This window comes from Vidua macroura, chromosome 21, assembly GCF_024509145.1.
Source record: "Vidua macroura isolate BioBank_ID:100142 chromosome 21, ASM2450914v1, whole genome shotgun sequence".
Classification (NCBI taxonomy): domain Eukaryota; kingdom Metazoa; phylum Chordata; class Aves; order Passeriformes; family Viduidae; genus Vidua; species Vidua macroura.
The window spans coordinates 7772213-7790226 of NC_071591.1; the positions used below are offsets into that span (position 1 = coordinate 7772213).

General features: G+C 50.0%; 1 protein-coding gene across 1 annotated transcript in view; it reads left to right on the plus strand.

Annotated features, from left to right (window-relative positions):
• ASTN2 (astrotactin 2) overlaps positions 1-18014 on the plus strand; it is a 320188-nt gene that overhangs the window by 134312 nt on the left and 167862 nt on the right. The window contains exons 8-10 of the mRNA XM_053996162.1: positions 5192-5276; positions 5420-5494; positions 5924-6061. Of these exons, the coding sequence (XP_053852137.1) occupies positions 5192-5276; positions 5420-5494; positions 5924-6061 (298 nt within the window). The remainder of the gene's footprint in view (positions 1-5191; positions 5277-5419; positions 5495-5923; positions 6062-18014) is intronic.

Sequence of the window (18014 nt, forward strand, 5' to 3'; positions counted from 1 at the left end):
TGTGCTGTCAGGCTTGCTGGAGCAGTGGCATAAATGAGATGGATAGCTACCTTGATTAGCAGGTGCAAATGTGTTGAATTTTTTTCCCCCCATCTATAAATCAGGCTTTTCTTCATCAAAATTCTCTCATTGCATCCACAATTGGTATTCCCCCCCCCCCCCCCCCCCCCACAAAGCAGTAAGCACGAGCTTGAAAGAACCAGATGAAATGTAGTAGCAAAGGTTCTTTTCTGGAAATTGGCAGGAGGAGATAAAAAAAAAAAAAAAAAAAGGGTTTCCATCATCGTCCAAATAGGCCAGTTTGTCACCAGAGCCACAGATGGTACTGCTGTCTGGGTAGGACAGGGGTGTGTTGTGGGCAGGAGGCAGATGAAAGTCATTTTACACAGAGCTATTTTTTTAAAGGCAACCTGATAAGGGGATTTGGAGGTTGCAGAGCTGAGCATGTAAATCAGGAGATGACCAACCTTGAAGAGGGTGTATTTGTGTTTATGGAAACAGCCACCCCTTCCTACGGTTCAGTTTAATACCATGCAGGTTCTGTGCACATCAAGTAATATTTGTTTGTTCTTGTGCTCTTCTGCTATTTTCGCCGTTGGAGGATCCCGGTGCTTTTATTGACTTAGACTTTTATAGGATGAGGTTCTGTCTCTCTAAGGTATGGAGTTTAATAACTTGGTCAAAACCCATGTAATATCCCATTCCTTTTCCTGTGGTGGCACAGCTTGCCTCGTGCACCAAGCAGGGCAGCAGGCAGTTAACTCCCAAGCTAATTTAGCTCCAGGCTGAAGTGTTATACATAAACAGCAATCCAAACCCGTGCCTGCGAGGGGCCGAGTTAAGGTTATCTGTGCTGTCTTTGCACTCTCATTTTCTGCCATTAGAGTGTTTAATCCTGCAGCTGCTAATGTTCTTGTAATGGCATTTTCTGTGCTTGTCTAAAGAGCACAGGGAGGAGGGAAGAGGGATGGGTTTTGCTGTGTGGAGCTGCTCCTGAACTCATCCCCCTGACTGGGACACCCAACCGGTGCTGCAGGGGCTTCTCACTCCTCCATGGCCAGCTCTGGGGCAGTGCCCAGCCCAGAAGGTGACAGCTGTGGCACACAAGCCACCCTCGTGACCTCTCTGCTTCCTTGCATCAGCTCATGTGCTCCTTGGAGGTGTGGTGTAGGAGCTGTGCAGATGATAATGAGAATTAAATCTGTGCAGAGCTTAAACTCAGGCACAATCCTTGGAGGTTAAGCTTGTATTAAAGTGCTGTGATGGACGAGGGTAAGGAGGGTGACTTGCAGCAGGGGTAGAGGAAGGATAACTGTCAAATTCACTCCAGGTTTTCCTTCCATGCTCTGTTCCAGGTCAGTTGGGCAGGAGCCACTTTCTTTGTTTTGTTCCTAGAGTTCTAAACTACTTCTGGGAAAGTGGCATTTCTCATCAGGATAAGCAGAGGCTCAGGTTTGGAAAGTGCCATCCCTGAAGAGCAGGAACAGCAGGTGTCGGGGGTAGGAGTTTTTCAGAGAGCTTTACTGGGAGGCTGGGAATGTGGTGCTGCAGCTCTGAGGCTCAGTGGCACTGAGAACACTGTGCTGGGGCTGGTGTGTTCCCTGCAGGGTGTGTGTGTGTGTCCAGAGAGGAGTGGACACAAAAACTGGGGCTGAATTCTGTATCCCTTTGGGTGGGAGAGGCAGCCCTGAAACAGGTGTGAGGGTGTTTGTGTGGCGCTCACACAGCTAGGAAGGTGTGTGTTTATGGCCCCACAGCCTTTGGGATCAGGCTGCCACCCCAGCTGGGGTCTGGACTTGTCCCCAGCACGTACCTGTGCAGCTGGGACACAGCCCTGGCACAGCAAGGGGGAGTGGCAGCCTTGGAGGTGCTGCCAGGAGGGAATCACGGACACCAGCAGTGCCAAGAGAAGGCTGACAAGCACCAGCTTTGCTCCACCACTGCCAAAGCTCCTCCAGCTCCTTAAATAAAAGTGCCAGTGACAGCACAGAGCAGCTTCCCCGGGAGCACAGGGACTCTGGGAGCCTCCACTCCTGCTGTGCACTGGGCGGGTGGATTAGGGGGATTCTTGCAGCATTATCACCATGGATCACTCTCTCCATAATGAGGCTAACAGGCTTATCCTGGCATGCTGAGGGTTCATCCTGCAGCCCTGCTCTGCTGCTCCCAGGCCCTGTGGGGATGGGCAGGGAGGGTGTGGGTGCGGTGTGAGACCCCATTCCCCATTCCAGCAGAAGCAGCAGCACAGCATGGAGAGTGTAGTGAAGGAATAGTTCAGCAACTTCCATCTTTCCTATAAAAAAAGAGAGCTAAAGCCTCCACCTGTTTAATAACACACTGGAAATTCAATATTGGACCTCCAGAGCTGAGCACTGGGACCTGCCCTCATTTATACTGAGTGAGCAGTGATCCTTCCTTTGGCTGTAACAGCTGAATGGTTGCCATGGATTATCCAGCCTGGTTTGTGGCTTCTGAATTCAAAGGCAGAGGAAGGACCGTGCATGCCAGGGGCAGGGTGCAGGGTGGTGGCAGTGGGAGCAGGATTCTTGTCCTGGTGGTTGGTAGGTCCTGATTCATTTGTGCTCCTGCAGCAGCTGAACACTGCACAGAGGCGTGTGCAGGACCTGTGGAAATTGCATCCAGCTCCAGGGGCAGTCACTTGTCAAACTTGGTTACTTTGGTTGGCTTTGGCTTCAAGCTCAGCGTGAATCCTAACTCAGCTGCAGCAAGGTTGAGTGGATAACTGTGTCCATCTCACACGCAGCTGCTTTGAACAAAGGCTCTTTAATTTCGCCTTTTGATGGTTTGATTCATTTTAGCAGTGTGTTGAAAAACACACCCTAAAGAGGGCTTAGGTGGAGCCCTGTTCCCCCCACTCCAGGCACTTTATCAGGGGTTTCTTATTCCATGGGGATTAGCCGGGCTCAGCATCCTCCCTGGCTCAGCATTGTCTCTGGGAAGGATGGGGACAGACTGAAAATAACAGAGTAGTTTGAGGGGCCAAAGAAAGAAAGTGGATGCTGTTGGGGAGAGGGCAAAAGCTCCTGAGAACCTGTAAGAGCACAGCAGGTTCTGCTGAAATTTTTTGGAAGCCCCACTTATTGTCAGTTCATAGTTCTTGATAGAGGAATGGATCCTAAAACATCTGACCCGAGGTGATGGAGTCCTCTCTGTTCCAGCAGACTGCAGCACTCAGCTGATCCTGTGCTGGGAACCTTCCTATCCAGTTTCCAGAACACTGCCAAAGGGGTGTAGATCACCCTGGGAAACCTGTGGAAAGCTGATCCCCACTTTCTCCTGCCCTGGATCTTCTACCCAGCTGGTGCCACCACTTGCCCTCTCACTTACTGAAATAAACCTCCCAATAAACCTCCCAATAAAGTCTTGAGCACCGGCTGTAGCTGCTGAAACTCCAGGATTGGAGTCGATAAAATCAATATTTCCCCTGGTTGATAGAGTTCCTCCTTCTGATGCCAAACTGATGGAGCAGTAAACAAGCCAGCAGACAAAATAAACCCTCCTGCACCGTGGCAAGGGGGTTCACCACCCAGCACCCCCTGGCATAGATATGGGGGAGGCGTTTGGGCCATGGGATGCTGACATCTGTCGGTGTTTTTTCTTTACTTGCTCTAATTTCTGTGGCAGGAGCCGAGAGTGAGCCAGTGCCCCAAGACTCCCAGCTCTGCTTCGCCAGCACTTTAAGATGTCTCTCATTTGCAGAGCATATATTTGTTATGTAATAAGCGCCAGGAATTAATGATCCACAGCACGGCCGGGGAAACTTGCGTACTAAGCACCCAAGGAAAAAATAACTTTTCTTTTTTTAAAATCACTGATGGAGCCATTAAGGACCTGTGTTTTCCTGCACCGAGACCGCCCCAGCCCCCAGGCACGGCAGAGCCTGAGCAGGGCCAAGCACTGCCATCTCTCTCCCAACTCTTTCCCTTTGGAGCAGCAATGTTCCTGCCGCTCCTGTTATGAATCATGAGGTTAGCAGCTTTTGACAGATCATAAATCAGTGCTTCGAAGTTGCTAGGACAAATCCCAGGACATTTAATCTTTAATATTAGACGCGTTTGAGGCAGTGAATATTTCATGAAGGTGCTGTTGCATTTTAGCACATCATTAGCCATCTCTTTTTTCCCCCCACTCTTTCCTTTTTTTGCTGCCTCTCCCTTCCCAGGCGTCTCTTCCTCAAAAATCTCAGTGGTTGAATCCCCATCTCACTCCCTCCTGACAATAAAGCTCTTTACTGTAATCCTTGTGAGGCATTTTAAGAACTTGCTGAAGGAGGAGCACACAGGTAGCTGCCAGTCTGCATTGCCACTGTGAGGGGGGTGCCCACCTCCCCAGCATCCTCCCCAGGTCCCCACCTCAGCCGTGTTTACAGCTCAGCTTTGCTGCACTGTCAGGCACGATGGGGAGAGGAGGGGAGGGTGGAGGGAAACACTGGCAGCAGCTTGTAGCAGAAACTCCACGTGCAAATCCAATTAATATTTTGATTTTGCTGTTTCTTGCTCCGGGTTATGTATTTCTACCAAACACTGAATCAATTTGGGCCAAGTGCGGTCAGGTTTCTGGTGTGGAAAGTGTCTTCTGCTGTCAAAAGAGAGGAGCAGGGTGAGGCAGCACCCAGAGAGCAGAGGGGAGCAGGGCTGAGAGCCCCTTTGCTGTGGGATGGGGACACAGCATGGGAACTCTCTGGGGAGGGTGGAAGCTGGGGGCTTCTGCATCTTTCAGAGGGAGTTTGCACTGCAGGAAACTCCGCTCTCTTGTCCTGGTGCCAGATGGCAGAGCAGAGTGGGGAAGGGGATGTGGGATGGGTTTGTGATGCCCACCTTGGGGATTGCACAGGGTGGACACTGGAAGGTCAAGATCCCTGCAGAGGAGTGAACCCCTGGCTGCAGGACTGCACAGGAACACTGCTTAAGGACAGACCTTGTGCATCATGAAACCCCATCCCCAGCTACTGTGGGTGCTGCACCATGTAATCCCCTCCCTGAGAATAATTATGGATTTCTTACAGCTTTCCCCATCTCCTTCTCCACACCCCTGGGGGTTTCTGGAGTCCAAAGTGCTCCAGAGGCACAGGAGGGACCAGAGATGGGCAGTAGGGGAGGAGGGCCTGACTCTGCAGTCCCTGCCATGCCTCTGGGCCAGAGCCATCTCATCCTTCCCTGCTCTGTCCTAGGAGAGTGCAGCTGCCATGAAGGCTACGCCCCGGACCCCGTCCACCGGCACCTGTGTGTGCGCAGCGACTGGGGACACAGCGAGGGGTGAGTGGGGACGCCGGGCTGGGGGGGATCTGCCCCGGCTCCCCTGGTGGTGAGGAGCCCAGCTCTCCTTCCCTTGGCTGATCACTGGGCCACTTGCCCAGGCCAGTGATGTGCTCAGCTGCTTTTGCCCTCTCTCCTCCCAGGCCCTGGCCCTACACGACGCTGGAGCGGGGATATGACTTGGTCACAGGAGAGCAGGCTCCAGAGAAGATACTCAGGTGAGTCAGAGGAGGGTTCACCTGGGACATTTGGGAAGGGAGAGCCACGAGGACATCCCAGTGGATGCAACCTTTTGGTCAATCCCAGCTCATTCTTGTGCTGGTGATGGGACAACTGTTATTTGTCTGTGACAGACCTGAAAGATTTGTCCATATTTGGCAAGCAGAGGGGGGTTCCCCTCTTGTCCCTTCAGCAAACGTGAGCACAGCATGTACAGAAACTCCTCCTGGAATAAAAACAAGATTTTTCCCATCCACATGTTCTTCTGTCACATCTCAAGTCATTCCTTTCCCATTTGGCTTTCAGAAGACTAAATCACTGACTTATCTCACGGTGCCACCACTGCTCTGCCTTCTGAGCAGGCAGTGGATGGCCACTATTCCCTGTGGACTCTCTGTTCCTGTGTGACATGTTTGTCCTTTCTCCAGGTCCACCTACAGTTTGGGACAAGGGCTGTGGCTGCCAGTCAGTAAGAGCTTCGTGGTGCCCCCTGTGGAGCTTTCCATCAATCCCCTTGCCAGCTGCAAGACAGATGTTCTGGTGACTGAAGATCCAGCAGATGTCAGGTAGGAAGCAGATTTCTCGTTTTCTTCATGCCTCAGTGCCTATACTGCTCTTTAAATTGTTATTGAGGATGCAGTAATTTCTGTGATGATAGGTTTGATTCATTTCCTTCCAATAAGAACTCTGATGTGATTGCTCTCCAGGCTCTTTGGGCTGATGGGTCTGCGCCAGGCCTGAGTGTGTAACTCTGAAATCTGCCAGTACAGGCAGGTGAATTGGTAGGAACCTGTGGCAAGGCAATTTGAGAGTGGCTTAAATGTAATGTTAGAGTGGGATGCTCATGAAGGGTGAAAGGCCATGTTGCTTATCCAATAATTATACAATCAGAGTGGTTTGGTTTTGGTTTTGTTTGTTTGTTTGTTTTGGTTTTTTGGGGGTTTTGTTTGTTTGTTTGTTTTGTTTTGTTGTTTTTTTATTGTTGTTTGTTTGGGTTTTTTTTGTGGTTTTTTTTTCTTTTTGGTGTAGAGTGAATGCCTGGACATTTTGCTGATCGCCTTGGTGGTAGTTATCCTCTTTGGTCTGGTTTACAAGGGTTTAACTGTAAATTATAAGAGTTTAATTCTGAAGGTATTTAGTGTGTATTCCCCTCTCTCTCATAAAATTAAGATTGAGCATGTGACTGTTGGGTGCCAGGGAGACTCCAGGTTCTCTCACTTCCTTCTTGCTGCTTTCTCCTGTTGACTCCAGACACAATTTGAGTTGAAAATCCTTGGTTGTATTATGAATCATCTCCCTGGGCACCAGCAGGATCCTTGTATGCCCCCAGCCCCTTCTGTCTTGTCTTTTCCCAAAGTGAGGAGGAATGGATTTCCATTCTTCTGTCCCATCATCTTGGCAGGGCTGAAGTTGAAGCAAGTGCCTACAAAAGCTATGCCAGAGCCAGGACTGGCATCCAAGATGCCCTCACTTCCAAGTGTGTGCGTTTTTGTTGCTAATTAGTGCTTGTTCTCTTTCCTGTGAAAAGAGACTGGTGGTACATATCTATCACAGTTTGGCTCTTTTAGGACCATTGTTTTTCTTGTCTGCAACAACTTCTGTTTCTCATTTGAGAAAGGAAGAGGTTTATGCTAACATTTTCCAAGCCAAAGTGCCAAGAGAACATTATTTATTTCTTTCCTCCTCACATCTTCATTAAAAGTGCCTCAGTGAAGGTAGAGGCTCAGAAGCTTGTTTTCTGCTCCAGTGCAGTAATTGTCTCTGGGCACTGCTCCTTGTGGAAAAGTCTCTGTTGGGATGGATGAATGCCAGGCAGGAGGAGGGGAGGTTTTGGCACAAGGCTGTTGCCTGATCCCCTCATAAATGGAACCTGAGCTGAGAATTCCAGGTATAAATATTGGAGTGGCTCAGGTAGAATATGGGAGGTGTGAGTTCATGGCACTTGTATCTTACACACAGGGGTTGCTGAATTATTAAAACTTTAATAAACGCAATAATAAATATTTGATGTTGAATTATGGAAGGTTTCACAGATACAGTGAGAAGTGAAAAGCAATCTATTATTCCTACATTCGAACTGAAACACTTCTCAAATGAGCAGCTGCAAACTCGGGATCCTCAGCACCCCGGGGTGGGTGGAACCCTCTTCTGAGGTTCTTGGGCACCTTCATGCAATAAGATCGTTCCAGAGCTGCTTATCTTGCAGCCTCTTTGCTTTATCTCTGGACTGACACAAGCAGCTTCTCAGGGGAGAAGTTTTGGTGGTTCAGATGTTCAGGTGGTGATCCAGCACGTCAGGTGATCCAAAGTGTAGGTGTTCAAACACAGCCATCCCTCCCTGTGCCTGGGGAAGTTTCCTGGCTTTGGGACTGTGGCAGCACGGCTGTCCCTCCACGCTGGGAGCTCCTGCAGGTGAATCACAGAATCATTTGGGTTGTAAAAGACCTCAAGGATTGAATCCAACCTGTGACCAATCCCCACCTTATTGCCCAGACTGAGTGCCAAGTTCAGATACTTCTTGAATATTTCCAGGGATGGGAATTCCACCACCTCCCTGGGCAGCCTCTTCCAATGCTTGACAGGCCTTTTCCAATGAAGAAATTCTTGCTGAACCTGCAGTGCTTGTGCATTAATACAGTCCCATCTCCATGCCACGGGGCAGACCCTGGGCTGTGTTCCACCAGCTGCAGCACAGCCGTGCCTCAGCACCCGGCGTGCCCTGTTTGCTGTCCTGTGTCACTCTGATGGTGGCTCAGTGCTCTGTTCCTTCTGTGTCTGTAATGATGAGCGTGCTGCATTCCTGCAGACCTTTCATTAGTCTGACACCTTTGGCTCTGGGGTCACTTGCTTTGAAGAGTTTAATGGAGGGAAATGGCAGAAAGCCTGCTTTGGAGAAAACAAGTGATGAAGTCTTTACAACTCAGAGGGTTAAAGGTTCAGATGTGGTCTTGTGTTTTTATGAAGATGCTTGAGATGCAGAGGGACAGGTGGGGCTCTGCCTTTCAGCAGCTCTCTGGGGAAATGCTGCCTCCAATGCTGTTCTCTGTGTGTTTCACTGCTGGGCAGTGCAACAAGATCTACTTTGGTGGGTGGGAATGAAGGTCCCAAACATTCCCCTGCTGCAGCCAAGTCATTAGAGAAACTTCCAGCAAACAGGAGCCAACAGGCTTCATGCAAACATCCCCCTCAGGATGCTCCAGGGGCTTCAGGGGACAGGACACAGCAGTGTGCAAAACTTGGTGCTGGATGTTTTAGGGCTGTGTGTCATAAATTAAGAATGAGAGTGCTTAGAGTTAATGAAACTTGCATATATAATTTATCAGTGACCATATTGAGCATCCTTTCCTCAGCCCCAGAGTCTGATCCTCCGCACAAGGATCGCATCAGTCACAGCCTGGGACTGTGACAGCCACGCTCACGGTGACGTCTTTGTTCAGATGAGCTTGGCCAGCAGTGCTGCAGGGCTCTCCCCATACTGGGCAGCCTCTGCCTGGGGTCCCAGGCTGGGCAGACTGTCCTTGCAGCACATCCCTGCCAGGACAAGAAATACATCCCAGTCCCACCTTGTCTGGCTTGTTTTCAAGACCCCTCTTTGTTTCCCTTCCCATCTCTCTCTCTAACCAGCATTTTTCTCATAATCTGGTGTTAAACACAGTACTCTATACAATTTTGTTAAACTTGTTACTGTTAGGTGTCCAATCCTTCTGCTAGCCTTCCCTGGACACCTTGCCATCTCTGCTGGAGCCTTTGGAAGGTACAGCTTGTCCTGTGGGTCAGGAATTGCTCCAATTGTGGCAGTGTATGGGAAGGACCCCCAGCCACAGCCCAGGTCCTACTGCCCCAGCACCGAGCATCCCTGCAGGGATAATAAAAGCATCACTGTAGGGGATAATAAAAACATCCCTGCAGGGGATGATAAAAGCATCCCTTGGGGCACACACAGCTGTGGGGGACCAAGAGGAGAGCTAGCCCTGGGGCAGAGCACGGCACTGGCAGACGCCCAGTGGGCACGGTTCACTGTGCCACCTGCTCTGCAGAAAAGTTGATAATTTCTGTTGAGCAGCTATAAATCAGAGGCACGAGCCTCAGCTGCTGCCTGACATGACATATAGCTCCATCGTTATGGCAACCATAGAAACAAATAAAAGCCTTGCCTTCACTTGACAAGCCTTTGAGATGTCCTGATGGAGAGACAAGTGTTCAGCAGCAGAATGAATTCTCTTGAACTCGCTGTCGATTTATCTTCGTTTTGCTCCCAAGTGTGCCCCTTTGCTCTCTGAATTCTTTGCCAAAGTACAATCAACTGATTTTTTTTATGTCTGCTTTTTCTTTATTTGTTTGTTATTTTTATTTTCAATTCTCTCAGAGGCAGAACACTCTGCTCCCCATCTCTGTGCCCTCATGAGTCCCATCTTCTGTCAAGGATGGAAGCAAAGATTTTTCTCCCTGCCCATGGCATTCACCAGCTCAGCTATGCTGTGCTCTTGCAGCCTCACTGCTGCCCCAGCCTTACAGGGGTTTGGAGTGATATTTTGAAGGGGTTTTGCAGTGATTTGGGCACTTGTGATTTTGCAAGTCAGTGGTGATCACTGTGGTGTGAGGCTCCCTGGGAGTGGAGGAGGATGAAAAATGAAGTGGATGAGAAAGGCAAAGGGTATCTGGAGAGTGTGGAAACAGCTTTGCTATCCCTGCTGTTTGCAGCAGCAAAACTCATCTGTCTGTGCCTTAACCTCCTTCCTGATCTGCAGGAGCACAGATGGATGGGTGCAGCTGCAGGTGAGCATCCCTCAAGGTCAGGAGGTCCGTGTGGGATGGGATATGGCATGCAGGCAGAGGGCACTCTGCCAGCTCTTGCCATTTGTGCAGGGGATGCCATGGGAACTTGATCTTTTTTCCCCTTCTTTTCTTTCTGCTGCCCCCCCTGGAGCAGAGCAGGCTGTGATTTTGGGGTGTTCAGTGCCATAGGGACCCTCGGCCAGGAGGTTGGGGCAGAGGAGAAGCCCCTTTTTCAGGCTGTTCCTGAGCAGGGGCTGTGGCTCTCCTGCTCCGTTGGGGCCAATAAAAAGGTGTGAGTGGCTGCAGTCAATGGCCATGATGAATGGACAGCTTTGCATGATGGAGCAAATTGATCATTGCATCAGCAGGCACAAATTCCTCATTTCTGCAGAGAGGGCAATTCATTTCTGTGCACATCACAGAGACACCCTCATCCCCACAGACAACGTCCCTGTGCTCTGGCCTGCACTTCTTATCACCCCGAGATGCTGTTGTCCCTCAGAAAGTGCTGGAGAAGCATCTTTTGGTGTTAACACCAGGACAGAGGCAGCCTTTGGCCTCATCCTCTGGAGAGCAGGGACAGATGCTTTACAGAGAGGCAGCCACCAGCCCCTGCCCTGCAGCTGTCAACTGAGCTTCATCCTGGCTGCTTACCAGGATTTTTCCTCCTGCCTGCCTCTCGCTGTGATTTATGAGAGCAGGTTACAAGAGTCAGGTACGTCTCACTTCGCCAGGGGGTGACTAAATGGAGATGTAATCTTGCGGCAGCCACCAAACAGTGTGAGCAGCAAAATAAGAGCAGTGTGATGGGGAAAGAGAAGAACCTCTCCCCCCAAAAAATGGAGCTGAAATCACACAGGAAGGATCTAGGGTAGGTCAGAAATGAAATGTGGATCAACCAAGCACCTCTGGGATAGTGCAGGAATTTTACGACCCTCAACCTGTCTCTTCTTGGTCCATCAGCAACCTTGGCATCTTTCATGCCCAGAATCCAGGGAACATTTCAGCCTTCCCTCATCCTGAGCTTTTAGTAACTCCTGCTGCAATAATGCTGAGTTTTATTCTCTGTGCTCTGCTGTGTGAACTCACTGCATTTTTGAGGTCTTAATGCTGTGCCGTAAAACTGCACAGAAAATGATCAAACCTCTTAGGGACAGGGGATGTAAATTTGGACCTGGCTTGTAGGCAAATCCTTCACAGGGAGCACCAGCACCAGTTACAAGTTTGGCAGCTGAGCAATTGCAGTTCCTCTCGTCCGTGGTGCTGCAGAGCCCAGGAGGGAAAAAAACCCCAGTGAGTGAACAGATTTTGTTTATATGTTTATTGAGACAATTAAAAATACCCCACACTTGCCAAATCTGCAAACACTGTCTCACACCCAGAATGATTCCCTTTGATGTCTCTGGGATCTCCTGTCACAGAGCAGGGTTTGGCACTGGGCACTGTAGCTTCTCCACATTCTCCATATGGATCTGCTGTTGTAGCTGTGTGTCCATCCACAGGGATGTGGGTGGATGGGATCTGTGTGGGATCTGTGTGGAGCCGGATCCTGCCAGGGCTGACACCAGCAGTGGTACTGAGGGTTTGGAGGGGGAGGCCAGGCTCTAACACACTGGGAATGTTTAGCAGAAAGGGTGATGCAAGGTAGCAAAATCAGACCTTGGGTTCCTGTGTTGGAAGGTGTTTTTTTCCCTCCCTGTTTGATGTTGTTATTTGTTTTTATGTCGCTGCCTTTGCTTTCTGTTAACCAGCGGCTGGAGTGTGCTTTGTAGCTGCCTGTTCAAAGCACAGCCCCTTGGCCTCTCTGTTTATACAGCCTCTCTGTACTATTTTTCCCGAATTACAATTTTTTACCCCTATTTGAGTTTTATTACCTTTGCTTTTGTTTGCATTTCCTGCCTGAGAAAGGGACTAGAAGGTTTGCAGGAGGAAGGACCAGGCAGCTCCTACCCTGGCCCAGACAGGGTGCTGGGATGATGCCCAGCTGGGGCAGTGGCACTGGGAAATGCCTTTTCTTCAGTTATTTCTTAACACAACTCAGTGGAAAGAACTGGCACTCTCCAAAAAACAGTTCTGATGATATTTCAGTTGCCTAAAACTTTCCTGATGTGGATGGGATCTACTTTTCCTTTCCTGTTTTTATTTCCTGTAGCGATTGCTGGATCACTTCAGCCGAAGGACAATACTAATAAAATTCAGTGGAGCCAAAATGTTCCTGGGAGTGTGCCAGGAACCTGTGACAGGCTCCACAGCCAGGGAGGAAAAAACAACTCTGTGGAGACAACAGGAATGGAGATGGACACAAGCAGGGCAGCTTTGTCCTTCTTTTAGGGCACTGCAAGAGGATGTTGTCTCTTGCAGGCTTGGAAAGGGCACCTCAGTGGGAGCTCAGGGAGAGTCCCAGACTTCCTTTTTCCTGGTAAAGCTGCAACGTGGAAGAGAGACCTCTAGGTTGATTTTTATGGGGATTTATTGATTGCTAAAGGCAAAAAGGGGATGCACATGCTGCTGCAGAGGAACATGGTCTCACTGTGGAGGGATGAGGGACGGCAGCTCGGGCCAAGGGGCGAAGCTCCCGTTTGATTTTCACCCCAGGGCAGCCAGGGCTGGGCACAGCCAGTGACCCAGGACAGCTGTGCTCCATGTAGACAAGTGAAGTTAATTAGTTTCAGCTCCTGCTCCTCAGCAACAGAGCCAGGGTGATGCTTGCACTCCTCAGTGCAGTGCCCTGCTGCTCTGGCTGCTGCCCTCCAGGGATTTTCTCCACTCCAGGATGTCACCCTTGCCCTTGTGGTGATTTATTAGGAAAAAATGTCCTTTGTGGCTTTAGTACAGCACTTTCCAGGCAGCTCAGAGTAACTGTGCTCATGCAGTGCTGCTCCTTCTCATTCCACAGTTTCCAGATGCAGGAGAGATGCTCTGAAGGCCCTCCCTGTCCCTCTCACCTCCAGGCAAAGGAGCAAAATCAGCTCAAAATGAGTTTAGAAGCAACAAGAAGTTCAATGCATGGCTTACAGGCAAGTCCAGTGTTGCACAGGGCAGGAATGGTGTGTCCTGTGTGGCCTTGCCCAGTGGCTCACAAAACCTTTTCATGCTTTGTCAAGGCTGGATCAGGCTGAAAATCCACTGCCCTTTTCCTCCACTCTGCATAGATTTTGTATCATTCCCCTTTTGGCCTGTGTATTTGGTCTCCCTTTCTGATTTAGATGTTTTGAGTTCTGGTGAGGGGTTTTTCTAGTCTCCCCAAAGTGGGTTGCTGACTGCAGAGCCAAAAGCAAAATCTTCCTTGACTTTTTCCTGCTGCACATGTTTCAGTCCTGGCAATCTGGGTGGTGGTGATGCTTTCCCGGGCTCTTTGCTGGGAAACTTAACTGTGTTAAGCAAAATATTGTTTTCAGGGACTAAATCAAAGAGCAGTGCAAAGCTGGAGAGGTTTGGAAGGAGGACTGATGAGTGAGCGGGGGGAAAATAACATCAAGAAAATTAGGTGAAGCCTTGCAAAAAAATAATCCCATCTTGGGAATTGCCCTGCTTTCACTGCCTGAAGAATTACTGTGCCATAATCAATTCAGCTCTTGATGTTTCCTGCGGTGTTTTTGATATTATGAGATGCTATTGACTGCAACCAAGTGCCTTTTATCAAAAGTTAGATGGGTGCAGCTGGGGACCCACTGCTGCAGGCTGTGCCACGCTCAGGGCTGGACTCCAGCAGTGGTGATGTGAGTGCAGGCTGGGCTGGCAGTGCTGGGAAGGAGGGATGGGGATGGACCACAGTCTGTGTGTAACCTATCCAGTGCCTGTTTCACCTCCAGCAGAGGGAGCAGAAGTGGCTCCTGTGGAGCAGGCTGGAGAGGAGGCCTGCAGTGGATGAGGAGCCCCCAGTTGCACTGGGACACATTCAGGAGTGCTGGCTCAGCAGCTGGATGAGTTTTGGGGGAGAACCTACTCCTGCCTCCTGCAAACAGGAGGTCTGGGCAGTGCACAGCAGAGTTCACCCCAGGTGCCACAGCGCTGGGTGGCTGCATGCAAACTGATGTTTCACTTTCTGTGTAAGGCAGAGCTGTCTGTCCCAGGCTGGTGAGTGTCCCCTCTGCTGCTCTCCCTCCTGGCTGGTGGCTGCCCCCTGTCACTGCCTCCCACATCCATCCCAGCCCTGACACAGGGCTCTCTCCCAGCAGCAGCTCGTGGGGAGTTCTCTCCCAGCAGCACACAATTAACCCCAGCTAATACTTCCCTGCTTCTGCCGAGGGCTTAAAGTGACACAAATGAAGCAGCTGAGCATTAAAGCAGGATGCTGTGTAAATATGCACTGAGCTTTTGCAGAGAGAAGTCTCTTCATTTTCTTCACTCCACATTTCCTTTCTTTTTTCTTTTTTTTTTTTTTTTTAACCAGTATGTATCCAACACAGACATGCCAGAGCTGGAGGTGTTAGTTCTGACTGTGGGTGCTCTGGGTTTGGACTGTGGGTTCTTCGGGGCCATAGATGAGGGGTTTTAAAAGAGTTATGATAAAGTTGTGACTGAATAGATAAATGGCTCATCAGCTGATGAATCATAGAAGCACAGAATGGTTTGGGTTGGAAGGAACCTCAAAGATCATCTTGTCCAACCCCCCTGCCCACAATGGCTCACACTCCCCATTCCTGCTGGCTCCTGCATGTCCCTGAGGGAAGGGAGAGCTCTGGGGGCAGGGATGGCCCTCTGCTTACTTGAGCCAAGGATTCAGCCCTGGGTGTGTTGGGAGACCTGGCTGCTTCTCGTCCCTACAGGAACTTCTCAAGGACTTAGGGAGGAGCAGACCATTCCTACCTGATGTGACCATAGGCAAATCCAAGCCAACGCCTCCCACTCTCCTGCCTGGGTGCTGGGAGCTGGGTCCAAGGGGAAGGAGCACTCCTGGGTTTGTGTTGATTTGCCTCAATACCAGACCAGGGGTTAAAATGACTTTTTTGGGAGGTAAAAGCCATAATTTTTGCCTGAACACAGCTGATAAATGATACAGATAGAGGAACAGCATTAGCAATGCTATTGTCCTGAAGGGCTTTTCATGGCATCTCACTGGGAGCTCAGGGAGGGTTACAGGATCCCTTCTTCCTGGTAAAATTGGGATATGCTGCATCACAGGCAATTCATTATAAATGGAAACCTCCTCTTTTCACAGAATCATAAAATACCAGGTTGGAAGTGGACCCTGAGGAATTATTGAAACTTGCTTTATACAAAGGGAAAAGAAAAGGAGCTTTTAGTATGGAAAACTTCACTGCAGTAAAAATAGCACCTGGCTTGCTTAAAAAAGCACAAGTGGGCAGCAGATGGACTTGGAAGCAGCAGGGGTGGCTGGGTGGGGGGACACCACCTGCAATTGGGGAGCAGCCGTGCAAATGCTGCTTTGCAGGGTGGAAAAGAAACCACAGAAAATCCTGCCTCAGAATGGGAGGGATGGGAGGCTGCTCCTGTGGAGGCTGGGCATTGTCCTCCATCTGTCCCTGTCTTTTGGTGTCATTCCAGCTGTGCAGCTGTGGGTGACAGGGCACACAGAGGGTTGGGAACCTTCCCACAGATATTCCAACCACCTCTCCTACACAGACGTCTTTCCCTGAATCACCAGGTCAGGCAGAGCATTCCCAGAATACCCCAAAGGATCTCATTTTTGGGGAGGGTGTGGGTTTGGCTGTGCAAAGCCCATCTGGAGTGGCTGGAGTGATGTCCCTGAGCTCTGGCCTCTCGGCAGCAGCTGTGACTGCATGACCTGTGTCAGCAGGTCACCTGCTAAAATGGACTATGAGTTTTGCAAGGTTCAGCCAGTCTGTCCTGGCTTTCCCAGTGGGAGCAGGGCTGGGAGAGGTTTGGGCTGGGAAGGCTGGAGCAGTTCAGAGGCAGCTGAGCTGGTTTGCAGGGCCAGCACAGTGTCTGCATTCAGCATCAGTCCTGCAGGTCTCTGGGTCAAGCACTCACACAGGCGCTTCCTCAGAGCAAAACCACAGAAATAAAACCCAACAGCGAGTGCTGGGTGACCTATTTAGGAAATCCAGGGCTCTGCTTGGACTTGATGCTGCACAGTCCTGGCAAAGTCAGCCCCACAGTTCTCAGGTGGATGAGCTCAGGGTGGTGTGGCCACCAAAATCAGAGGAGGCCACTCCTGTGGGTGGGTTCTGCACATGGCCAGCCTCCACAGGCCAAGGGGAACAGGGGCTGTGCTGCTCATCCTTGCTTTGGATGCAGGAGCAGGACACCTGCAGCACCTTTCAATGGCACATATGTGTCACTGCAGGCCCCCAGCTGGGTAATAATTAGCACTGACTCCATGATTGCAGAAGGCTGATCAATTGCTTTATTATCTCATCCTATTCTATATTATACTGTATTTATTAAGAAACTCAGTAACCCTCACAGCCAGTCCCATCCAGCTTTGACCTAATTGGTCAATCCATCCAATCACCATCCAGTGTCCAATTATGAAATCACCTTTGGTAAACAAATCTCCATGACACATTCTACACGTGCACAACAGCAGGTGCAGCAAGTGGAGATAAGAATTGTTTCTCATTCTTTTCTCTGATCTTCTCACAGCCTTCCCCAGAACAGTGCCTGGGAAAGTTGTGCCTGCTCTCTGTGCCAGAGAGCTGCTGCCACACAAGTGTGCCAAGGAACTCAGGGAATTGTAGATGCCCGTCCACCCAGGGGGATGGAATTAATGGGAGAGCCAGAATATTGGTCACAGACACGCATAGCTCTGGGGTGGGTTGCCTCATTCAGTCTCAGTTATCTTGTGACAAAACCTTTTTTGTTGGGATTCGCTCTGGCTTGGCCAAGGTGCTGTTAGCAGGGAGATGGCCTTGGCACTGAGGATGGCACCGGGCACTGCCCCACCCTGCTCTTGCTCTCTGAGCTGGGCAGTGGGAGCCTCGTGGGGAAAAGGATCCCTGTGACTTCAACACAGACAGAGTTTGCTGCCAAACTCCTCCACTCTCCAGTGAGATCATTAGTGTGAAAATCAAACAGGATCAGGGCCCAAAGGGCTTGAGAAATGGTACAAAAAGCTCCCTGTCACATCTCCCAGCACAACTCAAAGGCTGTTTTTGTACAGTCCCTGGGCCACCTCGTGATTTCATATCAATCCTTATCCACACTGCTTTACTCATAACTTCTGTGCATCACTCTATCAAGTTATCTGCTGAAGTCCAGACGGATCAGGTATTTCCCTTTCCTTAAAAAAAAAAAAGTAAAAAAAAAAAAAAAAGATAAAAGTTGTCTTATCACAGAAAGATAAGGGGTGAATCTGATATTTTTCAAAATCAAGAGGGAGACACGGAGGAAGGGGACAGGGACCAGCATGTCTGGCAGGAAGTGTCATCCCTCTGTCACTTGTCCTGCCTGGGTGTGCCTGTGGATGGGATTTCAACCCCCCCTCTGGGTCCATGAGCTGCAAAAGCTGCCATTGGCACATCCAAGAGCTCCCAGAGCTTCCACCAGCTTCAAGCCCTTCTGCCTGACCCCATCCCAAGGTCTCTGGTCCCCTCAGTGTCCCCTCCCAGTGCAGATCCCCCCTGCCCTCCCTGGAGTCCCCCAGGTAGGAGGAGTTCCTGCCTTTCCCAGTGACAAAATCAATACCAATGGCTTCCATTAATATTCTGGGAATGGCAGAGAAGATTGACTGCCTCATTAGCAGGCATCGTGTGAAACTCTGACAATAATTAACAACTCAACAGTCTTATTTGCTGGCCTATCACAGAAGTATTCAAT